Below are 18578 nucleotides of genomic sequence, written 5' to 3' on the forward strand. Positions count from 1 at the left end.
TGCATGTGGGAACTACAGCGCGTCAAGTGAGACGCTATGAGACCCTGAAGTCCCGCTGATGACTTTTCAAATAAAAGCCTCCTGGAATTTTTCAAATTTCAAAGGCAGATGTTGGGATAATGGTGTGTCATGTTTAAATCAATTACTACGTGCACTGTTACTTGAAACTAAGTTTCTAAGTTTATCAGGCAGATAGAATTGAGCAGACCCACCCTATATTTGCTTCATTGCTTAGTTTATACATAAGGCTGAAGAAAATTTAAGGCAAGAATTATTTTTTTTGTTTAACATAATTTGATTAATAATGTCTTTCTTATTAACAACAGGGACATTTTTCAGCTGCCTGTTCAATTCTTTGGTCTGCAGTGGAAGATAATAAAGTATAATAATAATTTTAAAAAACCACATCACAGACATTTAGATAACAGCTGTGCCCAGCTATCATTCATTAAAATATTTCTTCTTCTTCTTCTTCATTCAACGGCTCCCTTTAGTGATCACTACAGCAGATCATCTGCCTCTATCTCACCCTATCCTTAGCATCCTCATCTGTCACTCCAAAGATGCAGATTAGAAAAGGTAAGTAAATTTAAATGTATATAATATAATGGATACGCATAAGGGTAAAATGGATGGCTCTACGGGGCAATGTCAGTGGCGTCCTAGATTCACTATTCAAATCAATTAACAATTAAAATGTAATTAAATGCAGGTTTCTCAAGTACTTCAAGTGCAGAAACTGTGGATTTTACACACTGTGGTGTGTATTAGCAGTTCCTGGTGTGTGTTATGACTTTTAAGAGAATTCATCACCGATTTAATAAGTTCACACACACACACACACACACACACACACACACACACACACACACACACACACACACACACACATATGAGTGAACTTTCGACATGGCAAACATCGGGATTTTATTTTCACCCTAAAAAAAACCTCTCTACTTCCGGTCTGGCGCTGCAGCTCGCGTGCGTCTTGACGCAGGCAGCTCCGTCTGTAGCTGCTGCTGGCTGCTGCAGGCGTGCAATTTGCGGCAGCGGAGATAACCCTGCGATATGCCTTTTGTATTCCCGGGTGTTTTTTGGGGGGTTTTGTTTTGTGCTTCACGAGGGTCAGATCACAGTGTTTGTAGCCATGCTCTGTGGTGGATTCAGCGGGCTGTCCTAGCTGACTGAGCCGCTCCAGCAGCGGTGGGTCCGGTGCAGTGCACAGCCGGGGATGAGGCCTACTTGTTAAAGCTCCCCCACCACCCCTCCATCGTGATGGCTGATGATCAACAACAACCTGGTCAGAAGCCTGCCTCGGGATTAGGCTCTCTTCCAGCGCTGGTGCCAGGACTCCAGGGGCCCGAGGCTAACGCGTTACAGTTCAAAATAAAGAATTCAATTTGGTAAGGATGGAAGCGATCCACAAGCGGCCACAATGTCCTTTTCGCTAGCCGTAGCCTTGTAATTAGCGTATCTGACTGTGGAGTGGCAAGGAGGCAGTGTGCTGCACAAAAAGCTGCCCGAAAAACAACACGGCTGCTGCCGTGCTAGGCGTAAATATTTCAGAGAAACACGACGGCACCGAACCGCGCCGCTCCGTCTGGTTCCTGTTTGTGCGCTAACGACACGGTAACGTCGGGTTACCTACAACAGGGGTAGCTATGGTCATTAGCATCGAGCCATAGGAGGCCATGTTATAATAGATGACACCGACTCCACCGGCGGTGCTGATGCTCGGGATGACAGGTGTCAAAGCAGGCAGCTCCACACGTCCAGCCTCGCTCTGATTTAATGCTCCTAATGAGAGGGCTGCATCATTTGGGGGAATAACGTGTGTTTATAAATAGAAATGCTCCTTCTGAAAAACCAGTACGTTATTTTGTGCACTGTGGCTTTGGATATTACTCACCAGTTTCTGTCCCTCCTCCCTCCCTTACCTCATCATTACTCTACAGCAAATTAAGTTTATGTTAAATACAAGGGGAAAAAAGAGATCAATGGCCACACGGGCTCATTTCCAGCAGAAAGCAATTTTTTAAAAAAAAAGGAAGCCAAAGATGTAAACAGCATCTGTGCGTAGATAAGAGTCAGAAGCGCGTGAGGGATAAAGTAAAGATCACTCATGAAGACCACAAGGAAAAAGAAGCACGTCGCAAATTTAAAAGCACTGGGATTAAGATTAACCAGATGCACGTTTGCTGCTATTATCGTGTCTGCTCAGATGATATGTCATACTACACTGAGGCTTTAATTAAAAAAAAATAAAAGGTTAAGTTGAAGTAGTCATTACACACACAATAACCAGCAGTGACAAGCTGCAAACGTGCTTTCTGGTGTGTTTAGTTTTCTGGGGTTTCATATGAAAAGGTGAAACTTTTCATTTACATAAATATTCAGCTCATCTTCCTTTGATACACCTGCTTTGATTAGCCTTGTGATATTTCTAGTGATGAGTCTCTTTTAACTGAAACCGGCCACCGTGTTATTTGCGTCGGCATCATGGTATGGACGAGCACGTGCTGTATAAAATGTGATTAGTGAAGGCCTAATTTTACACGTTGTTGCACACGCTACGGAGACTTCAGCAATGTTAATCGCATCGGAATTTTCCCTGTTATTATGAGTCCGGTATGGCATGGAAGCATTACTGTGTAGTAACACCAGACTCAAAATATGCTGCTTTTTTTTTTTAATTGCAAAAAAACAAACAAACAAAAAAACAGTCGGCATCTGCTCGTGATAACCCTAAAATGATGATAAAATGTCACCAAGCGTTTTGCTGAGAGTAGCAAGTAAATGAAGACACCTGTGGCAGATTCACATTGGTTGGGTGTGATTCAAAAACCCACATTGCGATCTCCATAGATGTTTAAATCTGGCCGTGAGGCATAAAAAGTTAGTGGGTTCCAGCCAAGTTGGAAATTAACAAGAATTTTTCCTAAAATTTGGTCATTCAGAAAAATTCTGTGATGGTCTAAGAAGAGCTTTGGTCGGGAGAGTGACCAAGAGATACAGGCACTAGTTGTTACTCACAGTCTGGCTAACATCAGCCGTACAGTAAGGCACTGGTGCTGATATATTGGATGCCAGCTTTCTGCAGCGTGGAGACACGATGCAAAAAACTTACACAGACGATATTTCAGCATGATAGTGACCCGAAGCATACAGAAGACAACACCACCAAAACCTGGAACAACTCTGTATATTTTATATATTTTATTATTATTATTATTATTTTTATTATTTTATTTTATTTTTTTACTATTTAATTTGTAAAAATGTGTATACACACACACACACACACGTAGGAAAATATTTAGTATACACATCCAGAAATGCATACACTATTATATATTGTACATATATTTATTAGTTTCAGGTTGGCCATTCTTGTATTTTGCTCGTTTGTGTTGTTGTGTTTGCACATCTCTGTTGCTTGTGGGGCTCGCACACAAGAATTTCACTCGCATGTGCTGTGCCAGTGTGCCTGCACATGTGATGTGACAATAAAAAGTGATTTGATTTGATTTGATTTGAGTCCCTTACTTAAGCGGTCTCCAACCTTTTTTGCTCCACGGACCGGTTTATGTCCAACAACATTTTCACGGATCGGCCTTTAAGGTGTCGCGGATAAATACAACAAAATAAAACCAGTACCGGTACCAGAGGAAGAAGATTTATTCATAACACATGGGAAAAGACCCAGGGAAACCAGGGTAACGATAAAAAAAATAATGCTAAGAACTGATAAAGCCTCTGAAAACCATACATTTCACAGCTGAGCCTCAACGACTCACGGACCGGTACCGGTCTGTGGACCGGGGCTTGGGGACCGCTGCCTTAGTTCATCTTGAGAGAGTGACCTAGAGAGAATCTGCCAGACAGAGGACTCAAAATGTCTTTTTTTTTTACAGATTTAATATATTCATAAATCTCCTAAAACATGTTCTCACTTTATCAAAGATGCTCTCAAAGTATATCAGCGAATGATAAAATATGTCGTATTGAACGACGTACAAAAATAATGTAACCCGGAAGGGAGATTTTTTTCTTTTATTTGCTGAAATGTTGACAAAATCTTGCATGCATCCATGACATTTTATTTCTTATTTATTCACTTTCTTAAATTTTTATCTCTTTCTCATTGTAGCAAATCTGTACAATCAAAAGTGGACAGCATATTGGTGAGTATCAGTAAATACTGCTTAATCTGCAATCCCCTCATTATCAGAGTCATGTGTTAATGTTTGTTGTTGTGTTCGGAGAACAGTTGTGCAATGAATGTTTCATTAAATCATATAAATGATTAAATATGTTTCATGCTTGATGAAGCAGAGTAGACAAAGCCAACCCCACAAAGCTTCAATTTGATTAACTAATATTTACATGCAGAAATCTTAACGCTATATTGTGTTTTTTCTTTCTTTTTTTTTAGTAACACATGTAAACACATTAAATGTTATGTTCATGAATGCCTTTTTTTGCACTGTGCGAAGCAAATGACAAAAGTGTTTCCAATGTTCATATAAATATATGAAGATTTTTGTATTTTGGTTTCAGCTGGTTATTCATGCACAGTTTTAGATTATTCTCAAACTGCTGCGTCTCCCTCTGTCTCGCCGCCTATGCAGCTGCAAAGAAGTGTCAGTGACATCAAAGCGACGTGATAAAGCTTTTGTCTATTTTTTGTCGTCAGTAAAGCAGACAGAGCCTGGATTTTAATTTCAACACCTCTGTCTGGTGTTAGGCAGATGTTTTTGTTTTCGCTGTTTTTTGGGCTTTATTCCATTTTTGTCTCGATTTAAAAAAAAATCCATTCTTTGACTCCTCTGATGCTTCCACATAAAACAGTAAATAAACATCTAAAAGGGCGGCTTTTTCAAAACGCACTGAGATGTGGTTATATTAATAACTTTGTTTGATAGAGCTACTATCAGCATATCATTATGTGCACAGAATTTCTATGTCAAAGGTACCAAATTGTATATTCTGTTATTAATAAGATAGTAATAAGATACATATATGATATTGTCATTTTAGAATCAGATAAAATGTATATGTTTGTTTTTTTTATGTCTGTGACAAATGTTTGCCACTAACATCCACTGTTGTCATGCAAAAATGGTAAAACGAGATGCCTTAAACTATGTAGAAAAATTTATTGAACAGGTGACACATTGAAGTGGTTTTTTTTCCTGCAGAGTGAGATTTTTTGGGAGGGCTGTGCACAATCAGACCTCAAAGATTAGTGGCAGTCTGTTTTGCCTTGCATTTGTTTTCTGACCTCTTTGATTAGCAAATTTTATGCTTGAGTAAATGAAGCTCAGATTAATAACACTTAGTAGAAGCAAAGTTTTATTCCAGTGTTGTTTTGTTGTAGTTTTTTCTTTGGCTCTGGCTAAAATCTCTTTGCCGGTTGCCAAAAATTTCTCTATGCAGTAAAAACCTTGTGTAACTTTAGAGAGAATAGCACTGAGAGAAATTTCCACCAGTATAATCTGCATTTGCAGTTGTTTTTGATGCAAGTCTTTTAAGAAATACATAGGCGTGGTGTGATTTTGATCATCAGATCAGACTTAAAAACCAAAAAGAAGTTCAGGAAGTTTAAAAAGGGAAGAGTTAGGTTCCAGCCAGTGGCCAGCAGGTCAGGACTGTGTATGTAATTCACTCAGGGCTTGCAGCAGTGATGTGTAGTAAATAGCGTCTTCGTTCACTGCTTATTGGCTGACAGCTCTCACCTCGTTCATTTAAGTATTGGTTCCCCTAGCAACAAAGAGGCAAATACAAAAGGAAGAGGTGAGATGAATCCATTCTTAGAAACCAGATGAAAAGCACTTAAGTTGGGATCAATAATAAAATTTTTTGCATACAATTGTAATTCCAGAGTCCGTGTTTGTTTGAGTTGAATTATGAACCAGATTTTAAACCATCAGCCTGACCACAGCCTTCGTCAGCACGTGTGTTAAACTCTTCAGACATATTCATTTTTTTCTCCTCTCTGTGATGTTTTTATTTTTACAGCAAGATGTTGAGAAGTTTACAGACATCGAAAAGCTCTACCTCTACCTTAAGTTGCCTTCTGGTCCCAGCAGTGGCAATGATAAAAGGTATGTCACAGGCGAGCACTTAAACTAAGTTTTCCACTTTGCTCTCTGGCTTTTTTTTTCCCTCTCTCACACACGCACACACACAGACGCACACACAAATACATGCTTTGTTGTGGCTCTCATTACATTATCGGCACTGTCTCATTGCTTGTCAAAAATCCACTGGCTGCTACACAGACACAGGTTAGGCTGATAGACGCTAGAGGGGCATCGAATTTGAATTTAAGTCACTGTTGAGGGTTTTTTCTTTTTCTTCAACATTTCAGCTGTATGATTGAACCACTGAAATCTGTAGACTTTTGCTATACCTAGCTGTCTGTGTTTCATTTGTTTCCCCATATCTATTCATCACCCCAACCCCCAAATTCTGCCCATTTGGACTGAGAATGAGAGGGGGTCCTCCACTCCTGGATTATGGTATTAAAGTTTCTGTATTAACAAGAAATGATGCACCGCAGTCGAGGGTACTGCCTCACCAAATGTCTTTTTCTTATGCACCACTTTCAGTGATCAGAGTTCCATGTCGTCAAGCCGTACTCAACAGATGTATGCATTCAACTGGATACGCAATCACCTAGAAGAGCACCCAGAGACTTCCCTCCCAAAGCAAGAGGTGTATGATGAATACAAGTAAGTGGATAACCTTGCAGAAGACGTGCGATCTGCTCTCAGACAGTTATAGTTTCGTCATAATCTCATGTGGGTTCTCTTCTCCTACAAGGAGCTATTGTGACAATCTCGGCTACAATCCACTGAGTGCAGCAGACTTTGGAAAGATCATGAAGAATGTCTTTCCTAACATGAAGGCACGTCGTCTGGGAATGAGAGGGAAATCCAAATATCCTTAAACAAAGTGTTACCCTGGTTGTATTTCTTTCTTTTTTTCTTTCTTCGTTTTTTTTTTTTTTTTTCAACATGAGTGATTCTTTTAGGTGATTGCATGTGTGCAGTTGGGCTTGTATGGATGATGAGCAGGCAGATCATTAATGTTTGCTTGCAGAGATCTTAGGCAATTCATCTCAACATGATACTACTAGCTGGGCTTAAAATAAGCTTTTTATAAATATATTAAAACCTCAAAATTCCACAGAGGATAGAGTCAAGAGAGGAGTTGCGCCATTAGTTATCATTGCTTGGCTTCTGTGAATTTAAGTTCCAGAGTGCATGTAAGTTAGTTTGCCATTTATTTGCTACGGTCCCTTTTTTATGGACAGGCTTACCTGAGCTCAGACCCTATGGCCAGACAACATAAGGGGATTACAAAGCTTCAGGGGGAAAAAATTCAAGGGAAAAAAGTAAAGTTCTCGGCTTTACATGCCAAGAAAGACTCAAACTGGGTGTTTGTCACGCCCAGTTTGAGTTTTTTTTCATGTTCTCATGCTGCCCCAAAAGAGGAAGCTTCAAAGCTGCTCCGTTATTTATTAATAAAATAAAAAAAGAAAGAAAAAAGTTAAACAGTCTTGAGGCATCTGTCTTTATATTTTGCTAGGAAAATGGGAAATAGGCGCAAGGATTTACTGAAACATGCAAACATAAATGTCAATACAGTAGACAAGGCAACACAGAGTTAGTACAATTCTAAAAAGCTTCTAAGTCAATATTTGGTGTGAAAACCTTTATTCTTCAAAATACCTGAACTCTCCTAGTGTGCTTTCACACCTGCGGTGTTTAGCCAGTTTTTAGTTTAGCCAAAATAGTTTTCAATCTTGGTGTGGTTTGCTTGTGCACGTGTGAACATGGTCGGGGGTCTCAGTCCACTTCCAAGCGAGCGGTTCATTTATGGTGTGAACGTGATCCGAGCCAACTAGCAGGTGCATGCAACAAGTTTGAGCTGAACATCTTCTCTTGAATTCTGGGATGCAGCATGGTAACCTAGATGTGCAGAGTGCATAAGTAGTCAGTATGGGCTAGCAGCTAGCTGTAAAGTGAATGTAAATTCTCCATGTTATCTCTATAAGGCCAAAACACAGCACCTTCTTCTTGTATTTGCTTGTGTTGCTCACACACCAGACGCGTCTGAGCAGTAAGCAGACTAAATGTTCTCATGTGGTTTGTGGTGATGCATTTTGGTTCACTTGGAGTTTGCTTGGAGTCTTTGCTGTGTGAAAAGAAACCAAACCAAGGGAAAAGATACAAGTTTGTGAACTCAAAAAGAGTCCAGTGCCCTCAGATATTTTTAAAGACACACTGCACACCACGCTGGGAAGCCACGTTTTCAACTATTATCTCTTTGGGAATCAGCTTGTTAGTGTAAAAATATTTTTTGCCTGTTAAACTGTGTTAACACTTGCTCATCCATTGAACTAAGTGCCTTTTTAGTGCTTGAATGATTCATAGTTTAGTGTGAAGTGGCTTAAGAAATTAAACAACATTCCCCTGAAAATGGTAAAAAAAAGAAAAAACCGCAAATATCCAGAGAAAAGCTTTGAAATACCTTCATAAAGCCTGGAGAACTATTTTGTCAAAATTCCAAGAGAGTCTGGCTACAGAAGTAGAAAGGTAGTAGCAGGGAATCCTTGGCTCACAGATGAAAGGCTGATGACTGACCTTAGATGGTGTCATATTTTTAGGGCAGAATTTCAAAAAAACGTACAAATATCGGCATGTTATAATCATTTAGGTTTGCACAGTCTTCATGCTTTAGAAACCTTAACTCCTTCGCACATACTGTTATAGCGGGTTAAGGAAGAAAGCTTTTGTTCACATGCCATCCCTACCCAACCTGGACCTTCAGAAGTCTGGTGATGGGGTAAGATTGCCTGCAAAAAAACCCGATCCATATAGTTAGACTTGAAAAATTTGTTCGACGCTCACCTCCCTGCTGCTCTGCTCTGTCTCACTAGTGTGAACTGATGGAGCCAACGGGCCAGTCTCCGAGTGCTGAAGATGAAATGAGGTCTGCAGCTTGTGGATTAGTGTGTGAGTGGGCTCAAAAGGTCCTGAGTCGTCAGTTTGACAACGTGGAGGACCTGGCTCGTTTTCTGCTTAATAGCCACTACATCGGTACTAAGTCCATGGCTGCACTCACTGTTATGACCGGAACACCCACAGGTAAAGGTGTCCTATTGATCTGTTGGCGTGTTTGTTTCATTGTTGTCTCGTGTGCATGTAAGTTTGAAGTTCATTGGGCACTGTAGTACATCTTAAACATTGTGTTTTTTCACTTGAGATATACAAGCTCGGAAGGCATAAAGCCACCGTCTGTCAAAAAATATAATTTGCTGTTTGTTATTCTTTCTTTACATATTTCCATCTCACTGATTCAAGAGTGTTTTCTAAGTGTGATCCTAATTTTTTGAGCCCAGCCTTTCATGCAAATCAAAAGTCCTGTTTCAGAAATGACCGTCAGTCACAAATTGCAAATAAATGTGCGGCTTCTGCCACGCTGATGCTTGAACTGCAAGCGACAAAGCAGAAATACCAAAATGAAAAAACTGACTTCATGTTTAAAGTGAAGCTACATGCATAATGCAAATCTTTCTAAAACTAACCTGTCACTTAAAATCGTGATTGCACATACTCGAGCAGTGCACCAAGTTATTGTCCAACAATCGGTTTTAGCCAGCATTGGCCAGTATCAGTCTTGTTAACCAGTATTGGCATATCTGCACAAGAGAGTGTATTTACTGATGTTAGCTGATGTTTATGCAAAGCACTTCGACTTGAAGTAATTCACACCAATCAGTAGCCCTCTTGACACCTATCAAGGCCTTATTTAGGTAGTTATTTTTTAAGCATTATCTAAATTAACCGTCCCCATGATGTCTGTGTGCTGTAAAATGTTTGTTAGGCTACACACAGTACATGTTTGTTGAATTTTAACTATCCAGAACTGCAGACAGCTCATGCCTCAGCAGAGATGTTTGACAAGACAAGAACACCACCAACGATCTACCGCTCTTTTCCTCTCGTATGTCTTGATAGGAATGAAGACACCAACTCCAGCTTCTGCGTTTGTGCCGACAGCGGAGTGTAACTCATTCCAGCCCCAGGTGAAGACCCTGCCCTCGCCTTCTGTTGATGCAAAGCAGCAACTGCAACGCAAGATCCAGAAGAAGCAGCAGGAGCAGAAGCTTCACTCACCCTTGCCCACTGAGACCCAGGTCAAGAGAACAGAGGCCAGTACCCCGGGCCCCACGATCCCCTGTGGCAGCCCTGCTCTGCTTTCCCCTCAGCCTACCATAGGCATTGTAGTAGCAGCTGTCCCTAGCCCAGTGACGGTACGTGACTGAGTTTTTTATTTAATTATTATCTGACAAGTTGTTGATCATTTTGCTTAAAATGTGCTGTTATGTTCTCATTGTTTTCCCAGGTACAGAGAAGCAGGCAGTTGATGACCTCACCCAGTCCCGTAGGGACAGCCGAAGGAAAAGTGTTGCCTGTGAACTTTCAAGTGGTCACTCAGTCTCTCAAACAGTCCCCCAAAACTTCTCAGAATATCTCAGCTAGTCCTGTAGGTGACCGGCTGGCGCGACACAGTACACGGTACGCCCAGATCCTGCCTAAGCCCTCTGCCACCAGTGCCATCACGCTGCGTTCACCCCCCACGTTGCTCATCACCAACAGCCCAATAAAAACTGTGATGCCCACTCCCCATGTCAGCTCAGTGAACGTGGTGAAGATGACAGCCATCGCTCTCGCTCCCAGCAGCAGCAGTAGTAGTAACAGCAGCAGCACTTCTGTGCGACCAGCCTCAGCTGGCGTGAGCACCACCGCTGCTTTGGATGAATCCCAGCAGTTACAAAGTGGGAGTTCTGCTGCCCCCCAGTCTCCTGCAGTCAGACTTAGTGCTCCTGCCTCTACTCCCATGCCCTCTGCTGACGCCAAAGTGGTGTCTGAAGCCGGAAATGACAATAACTCTGCCTCTGGCATGGAGAAAACTGCTGTAGGAGCCAAAGAGGAGAGAGTGGCAAAGTTCAGGGCTGCTAGTGAGCCAAGTTTCCTTGTTAAATGTTCTCCAGGAACAGACAAAGGGGCGAGGATAAAAAATGACTCCACATCTCCTCCTACTTCTGTAGCTGCAGCTGGGACTCAGGACAGCAATAACAGTAACTGCCATGACAGTACTTTGTACTTGACTGTTGATAATCAGAACTCCAGTGTCAACACATCATCTAGTGGCTCCTCTGCTGTTACCTCAACATCAAAGGATCCCTGCGCAGACGCCAAGAGCCCCAGGAAGCGCACAGGCGGGGAATCCCATGCAATTCCAGTGAAAAGGGTGTTTATATCCCAGCAGCCGCTGGCTCTAGTTGACAATCCCAAACCCGGAGTCAGCGCTGCAGTGAAGAGGATCCCCAGACCAGGAACCCCTGCTAGACCAGAGAGTGCCCCCTGCAAAGTGAAACACACTTCTATAGGGCCCACACAGATCCTCGCACTCTCTGACTCACCCATCACACACACTGAGAGCACCCAGACTGTTGTCAAACACCAAGACCTGGTGGTGAAACACGAAGACCCTTCTGTCAGCCCCGATACCAGCACTGGGGCGGCGGGAAATAACACGACCGATCAGGCGCTGCTGCAGCAGATCACTGGGGATCCTTGTGCCATACAAGCCAACTCAGGACCACACGAAGCCTCTGTGATGAGTGAGTTAAAGAGCACAATATGGGAGGAGGGGCACCTTGATGAGCTTCGCAAGCAGGCGTTTGCCCAGCAGATACCAGCAGAACACAAACAAGCCCCTGCTGACCAACTTTCCATTATAGCCCAACCCTCTGAAGCCTCGGGCCAGCTCACCCTCACACAGGAAATGGTTGATTTTGCAGGTTCTCAGACCAACATGGACTATTTCCCATTCAATGATGATGACATGACCCAAGACAGCATTGTGGAGGAGCTAGTCCAAATGGAGGAGCAGATGAAGTTGAAGGGTCTGTTCGGTAACTGTGTGGACGTTACCCTGCAAGGTCAGTCAGCCAGCAGTCAAGGCTCTATCCTCAGCACTCACCAGGCCACTACTACCTTCTACCCGTCTGCCCACAGCAGTACCACTCCAGTCCAAACCCCCACGCCGACACCAACCCCGACACCCACCCCTACCTCTGAAATGACGCTCGCTCACAGCCTGACGAGGGAGAGCCCGTGCTCCCGTATGGCTCCCATAACCCCTGTGGATGGAGCCATGGGTCGTCACACCCCTATCAGCACACCGCTGTCCAACTGCAGCAGCAGCGTCCCCCCGAGCCCCGTGGAGTGCAGGAACCCTTTTGCTTTTACTCCCATTAACTCGAGCATTACAGGTTACCACGACGCCAGTATTGTCTCCAGCAGCCCTGTCAAGCCCATGCAAAGGCCCATGGCAACCCACCCTGACAAGGCCAAGCTGGAGTGGATCAACAACCGCTACAACAGCAACTCTTCAGGTCCTTTGTCGAACCATAGCATTGGCATTTTGCCCAGCTACCAAGACCTGGTGGACGATCAGTTTCGTAAGCCACATGCATTTGCAATTCCTGGCCAGTCATTTCAATCTCAGTCAAGACAGGATGCTGCCCACTTTGGCCGTTTGACCCCGATCTCTCCAGTTCAGCAGCAGCCGCAGCTGCAGCAGCAGCAACAACAACAGCCGCAGCAGCAACAACAGCAGCAAATTGTAACAACTCCTACAAAACAAGAGAGTTTTGCTGTGCCGGCACCGTTAGATAGCAAGGCCTCATCCTCGTCTGCATCTAGTACTTTCCGTTGCCGCAGTGTTAGCCCAGCAGTGCGCCAGAGAAACTTCAGTGGCAACACTGGCCCCGCGACCACCACCACAAGTACCACCACGACAACGCGTGCTGTGGTTTCACCTTTTAACTCCCCCATCACCTCCGAGGTTCTCAGCATCTTGTCGAACAGCCAGACCGTCACCTCTGTCCACAGCATGGTCCAGCGTAGCCAGTCTGTACCTCTGAACATCATGATGCAGAGTGAGATGCTGCCCGTGCAGGGTCAGAGCAACACGGCCAAAATCACGAATGTTCTCCTCAGCAAAATGGAAGCGGAAGGGGATGATTCTGTCCGCGGTCTAGGCATAAACAACCTCCCCTCTAACTACACGGCCCGTATGAACCTCACACAGATCCTGGAGACCACGCCTGGCTTTGCTGCAGGGACTGCTCATCAGACTCAGCTGCCCGTCAGCTCCAGTCCTGCTGCCTTTGAGCTCCAGCAGCACGGCTACCTCACCACCGGAAGTGGAGAACAGGGAGGTTTCTCTACTGGGGACAGCCAAGCACAAGTGGGCTCTGGTGAACAAGACCAGCAACAGCAGCAGCTGCAGGAGAATCCAGTGCAAACACAGCCACAGCTGCTCCTCCAGAGCACACAGCAGCAGGAGGTGGAGGATGAACAGCAACAGCTGGATTTCAACAACACTGTCAAGGACTTGCTGGGGGATGATGGCCTCAACCCCAGTTCCCAGTTGGTAGGTCAGGTAGCTTCGGAGCTCAACGCCGTGGCGTCCGACTTCTCAAACGACATCAGACTGACCTCAGATCTGTCCAGTAGCATCACTGACCTTAACACGTTGGACACCAACTTACTGTTTGATCCCAATCAACAGCAGGAACAATATGAAGACTCAACACTGGAAGAACTGAAGAACGACCCGCTTTTTCAGCAGATATGCAGTGATACTGTGAACTCTGGTTTTGACTGGCTAGAAAGCAAAGACCAGCCTACTACAGTAGAGATGCTGGGTTAATGTTATCTTTTATTCTGTAAGACTTCTGTTCTCTGTTGTTTGGTTTTGTGCATATGTAGTAAATCTGTTTTTAAACTCTAGTTTGTTGGGATTTGTCTGGACTTTGCCATTTGTTCTGTTCAAAGTGCCAGGCGTACCAGAAAATCTCTCCTACACGCGATGTTTAATTGATCCCTTCCCCTTTTTTGGCATTTGTCACCCAGAGTTTCAGTGTCGAACCACTTTTCTCCCTCATCTGAGTTCTCTCAGTGGCCGCGTGCACTTACTTAAGAACGTTAGGAGAAGGGCAATCTTCAATAATGCAATATTTGTATTTGATGAACAATTAAGGAAGAGTGATGGGTAGGAAATTTGGCACAAGAGACTTCACCAAAAAAAACAACAACATATGCTTTTGCAGTTCAAATTCAACCAAATGGAGACGATATTGTAGTATATGCACATGTTAGTTGTAGTACATTTGCCTGCCATATCTGAATATTTAAAAGGGTAGCCTCTTAAGCTGCCGGGTGCTGAATTTATGACATGATCTTTATCATATACCAAATCAGTGGAAAAACTGATTCACATCTGAGCATTGTCCGAGAGTGAAATTTTCTTAAGCCTATACTTCTTGTACTGTTTATTATCTTATAAAGGGAGTAGATGAATCTGTAGTGAGAAGATGGGGATTCAGGCCACTTTGTGGACGATACATTGAAAGGAATCAACAACTGGCTGCCTTATTTCCAAAGTCCAAGGCCTTACGCCATCTTTAGAGAGACTGTATATAGTATAATGTTAAGATATCTTCAGAACCATCCAGAGCTTCATCATATCAAGGCAGCTGTTACTCTGATATTTTCAATACTACTTCTTATTGTTTTTGTTCCGCAGTGTTTCAGTATAGATATGTATTGTATAGGCTAACGACTACACTGTGTGTGCCCTTATCGTTAAAGAATTTAGAGGAATTTGATATGCCGTCATTTCACGATACCATGGCAGGTGCACTCACAGTCATGAGGTTGTTTTTATTTTAATGGGGGGTTTTGGCATGCTGTACGCCCAGCTTGGATAAGAATATCAATGGTATGGAGAAGGCTCATTTACAAGGGAGGATGGAGGCTGAAGTGTGTTCTGATGTCATCTTGAGATCAAGAGGAAATTACATTATTATGTTTGTGGAGATCCAGCCTTATGTCCATACCAAAGATGCTCTGTTTGAAAATCATAAGAGATTATTACACGTAGAAACACTCCTTGTAAACATTAACAACAACGGGGAGCGGGCAGCCTCAGAGATATAAAAGAGATCTATTGCATTCGCAGAAAAGGATGAAGTTAGATAAATCTTATGTACAGTATGTATATTTGTGAAATGGTCACTGTCCTATGTTTTATAGGTAACCATGGACCTGAAAGCATGTTGAAACCATCACTGCTAGCCAGGTAGGCTAAGTGATACAGTAGGATGCTTGCTTGAGTTTTTTGGCTATTGTCAATGTTGTATAAGTCATGTTTAAGCTCCATCTGTAAATAGGATAGATACATAGAGATTTGATGTATCAAGACACTATATTATGGCCATTATTCTAGCTAAGTATGTGCCATTTAAAAGAGGAAAAAAAAAAGCAGATTTATAGTCAGCAAGATACTGTATGTTGTGTGTTACATTTCTGGCTCAGTGTGTCGTAAAAGTAATGCTGTCTGGTCTCGCTTGCTGATTATGTTTTTTTTCATTAGTTTTATTTTTTTGTTCTATTCAAAGGTCTCTGCAGTTGCAGAAGTGATGTGTGCTTTGAGCAGGATCAATAGCATGGTATATTGAGAAAAAAAAAGTTGTGATACTGTTAGCTGGTTGCAAACATCTCTGTGACAGACATTGTGCTCAAAGTCTTTCAGCAGACACTGGAAAAAAAACAAATGAAAAAAAAGCGATTACTCACGTTTCAACAAACTTTGGAGGTTCACGTTATTGCACTAAATTTTTATGACACATGGCTTTGCCACATCTTTATGGACAAATGTAATGATGGATGCCCGCAAAAAAAAGAGAAAATGAAAAAAAAAACAATTTTTTTACAACAAAACGAGTAAGGAAGTTTCAGTGAATTGTCAGAAAATGACTAATTGTCTTGTAGCAAAATGTGCATTAATCTCAGTGAGATACACATTTCTTACTCATTCTCTTACATGAGAATATAAAGCATTGAGGGGGGAAAAAAGTTAAATAACCTTTTAAAACCTACATGCTCATTATGTTGATAAATGATTGTACGCACGCATGTGTGATTACTTCTGTTGTACGTTGTATTCTTGGTAACCACTGTCTTCTGTGATTTGGGCAGGTTCTGTTAACCAGACTGGCAGTGCTAGTTTCATGAGTTACATCATTTTCATTGTGTGCTGTTTACTAAGTTAATGTTCTTCTGTATGTTATGTTGACTGTTTTCTGACAATTTTTACATATTTTTTGTTTGTTTGTTTGTATTTTGTTTTTGCAAAATGCATTTTGTGAAGAGTATTTTACTTTAACATTTTCTCTTCATTTTTTTCTTTAACAATATGGCACTGATATTTGAATTTGAATGAAGGAAATGCACCTCTTTATGAGTTCCGAAGCTCCATCAAGCAGTGATTCTTTACCTTTGACTGACCCAGACCCAACTCTGTCAGACTATCTTGTCCATTTCTACCAGTAGAGAAAAAAAAAAAACCCTCCTCTGTGGTGTTGTCTGGTGTTTCGCTTAATGTACAGTAGCTTGTTAATATTGCAATCGCGTTGTTTCTTTTTTCAATGGAAAGTACTCACTGGTGAGATTTTTAAAGTGGTTTTAAAAGCCAATAAACTTTTTTAAAGAAGGTTTTTTTGTGCGCGCGTTTTAAGTGCTCATTCTTCTTCTTTCGCTTCAGTTCACGTTCAGTCATTTTATTGTTCTTACTGGGAAACTTGGTTTACAGGCATTCTCTCAAGAAATCCTCCACAAGGAAAAACAAAAACGATACACAACCACAAAACATAAATCCACATCCAAAATTCATTAAATGTAAATAATAATAAATAATCCTCCAGTTAAAATAAACTAAAATTTCTTGGGGAAAAACCCCACTGGTGTAAGGTAAGGTACAGATATCACACAAAATAACTGGCAGAAAATTCAAATTTTTTGAAGCTGAAGTCTTTTTTTAAACAAGAAATTAAATGTTACATTTGCATCTCAGTTTTAATTTGTATCATTTTTGCTACATGAACAAAGGACTTTTTGGTCCTAATACACCTAACTCGTGCTGTCCTGTACTTACAGCATGAAGGAAGCAGTTTAAATTCTCTGTGCAGGGTTGGGTCTGGCTTTCCACAACTGGGGGGACCTTTTGCAGCAGGTAGTGACGTCTGGGGGTGGGCTCATATTTGGTGACTATCCTCACATCTTTGTTCACATTTATACTGTCCTTGGTTCTAATATTTCCAAACCACATAATAATGAGAAATGTTAAAACCAATTCAACAACAAATAGTCAGCAGTTTTCTATATACAGGAAAAAACAGCAACTTCCTCAGTACAGGTGTAGATGGCTCTTCTTGGCCACTGCTTCCACACGCGCATCAAATAATTACATTATTATTATTAATCTAAGGGTCGCTATAGGCTTTGTCACACCTACCCTAGCCTTCTTTGACCAGTGTAGCCACATGTTTAAAACAATATAATCAGCAGATAAGATTTCAGATTATATATTTAAATCCCAACAACCATCTTGGCCTTATTTTTGTAATTGTTTTTTACAGTTTAAAAAAATGCCCCACAGCATGCCAAAACCAAGCAGAAATAAAGGAATTGGTTGCTTTACTAGTTAAAAAATTTCCAATTCCTGCTATTGTTTCTATATTTTTGGAAAGGAGACTAAGAAATAAAGCTTGTACAGTAAAGATTTTTCCAAATATACTAACACTGATGTTTATTTGTCTTTGATTAAACACCGACACATTTAATACTTTATCAGTCTGTTTTATGCAGACTTCAAACCTCTCCATCACCTTCTCGACCCAAGGTTAGAGGTCAGCAGCTCTTCAACTGACCTCTAAGGTCTGTAGGGGGGTTGGTGCCTCCTGGAAACAAGCTACAACCAACCAGAGTCCAGCTCTTTGGCCCTCTGCTCTGCTTTCCCAGGGCCTCATGATATTCATCATATGTTAATAACCTTAACCCTATTGATCATGGCCAAACACCCTGACCTTTAGCCATACGGGGCCAGTGGTTACTTCAGCCAACATTTAGCAACATGAGTCAACAGATTTCACAAGGAAAAAAAATGCAGTGTTTGTTTTTGATAGGCTAGAACATGAAAATAAAGAATCTACAGTTAAACATACTGGGGGGCAAAAGTGTGCACAGTGACAATTACTATTATCACTGAGGGTTTTGAGAAGGTGACCAAAACGTACTTTTCGCATAAATTATTAGTACTGAGTAAACACTTTAGCACATGCTATTTGCCTGACAAATGATTTTGAGCCTTGGGTTATGACTAGAAGGCTTTAAATGATTAAATCAATAGTTAGTTCTAATCAATACATAATTACACTCGTGTCTCCTCATTTGATTGGATATTGGAGTTTGGCGATGCATGTTTTTAAGTAGTAATCCTCTGAAATCGGTAAACATCCATTCATAGATGTAGCTGAGAAGGAGAGTGTGATATGTTTTGTGAGGGAGCACAGTTACCAGCTTGATGACTTTATTTACCTGTGCCAGTGGAGGGAGGTTTTGCTGATACAGCGTGGCTGAGCTCACCGC

At 41.9% G+C, this 18578-nt stretch overlaps 1 protein-coding gene across 1 annotated transcript; it reads left to right on the top strand.

Moving 5' to 3' along the window:
* The first annotated feature begins 975 nt into the window (after positions 1–975).
* Positions 976–16645, top strand: rfx7b (regulatory factor X7b). Its single transcript, XM_082542503.1, has 10 exons — positions 976–1403; positions 4151–4184; positions 6022–6106; positions 6485–6524; positions 6615–6737; positions 6829–6945; positions 8772–8856; positions 8951–9158; positions 10032–10327; positions 10420–16645. The coding sequence occupies exons 1-10, from the start codon at positions 1276–1278 to the stop codon at positions 13798–13800; spliced, it is 4497 nt and encodes a 1498-aa protein (XP_082398629.1). The 5' UTR covers positions 976–1275; the 3' UTR covers positions 13801–16645.
* The last annotated feature ends 1933 nt before the right edge of the window (positions 16646–18578 follow it).

This window comes from Aulonocara stuartgranti (assembly GCF_965226115.1).
Source record: "Aulonocara stuartgranti genome assembly, chromosome: 7".
Classification (NCBI taxonomy): domain Eukaryota; kingdom Metazoa; phylum Chordata; class Actinopteri; order Cichliformes; family Cichlidae; genus Aulonocara; species Aulonocara stuartgranti.

Coding starts and splice junctions, on each gene's coding strand:
- rfx7b (XM_082542503.1), top strand. CDS start 1,276: ATGGCTGATGATCAACAACAACCTGGTCAGAAGCCTGCCTCGGGATTA. Junction 6,107..6,484: donor CAGCAGTGGCAATGATAAAA/GGTATGTCACAG, acceptor TTCTGCCCATTT/GGACTGAGAATGAGAGGGGG. Junction 9,159..10,031: donor TATGACCGGAACACCCACAG/GTAAAGGTGTCC, acceptor ATGTCTTGATAG/GAATGAAGACACCAACTCCA.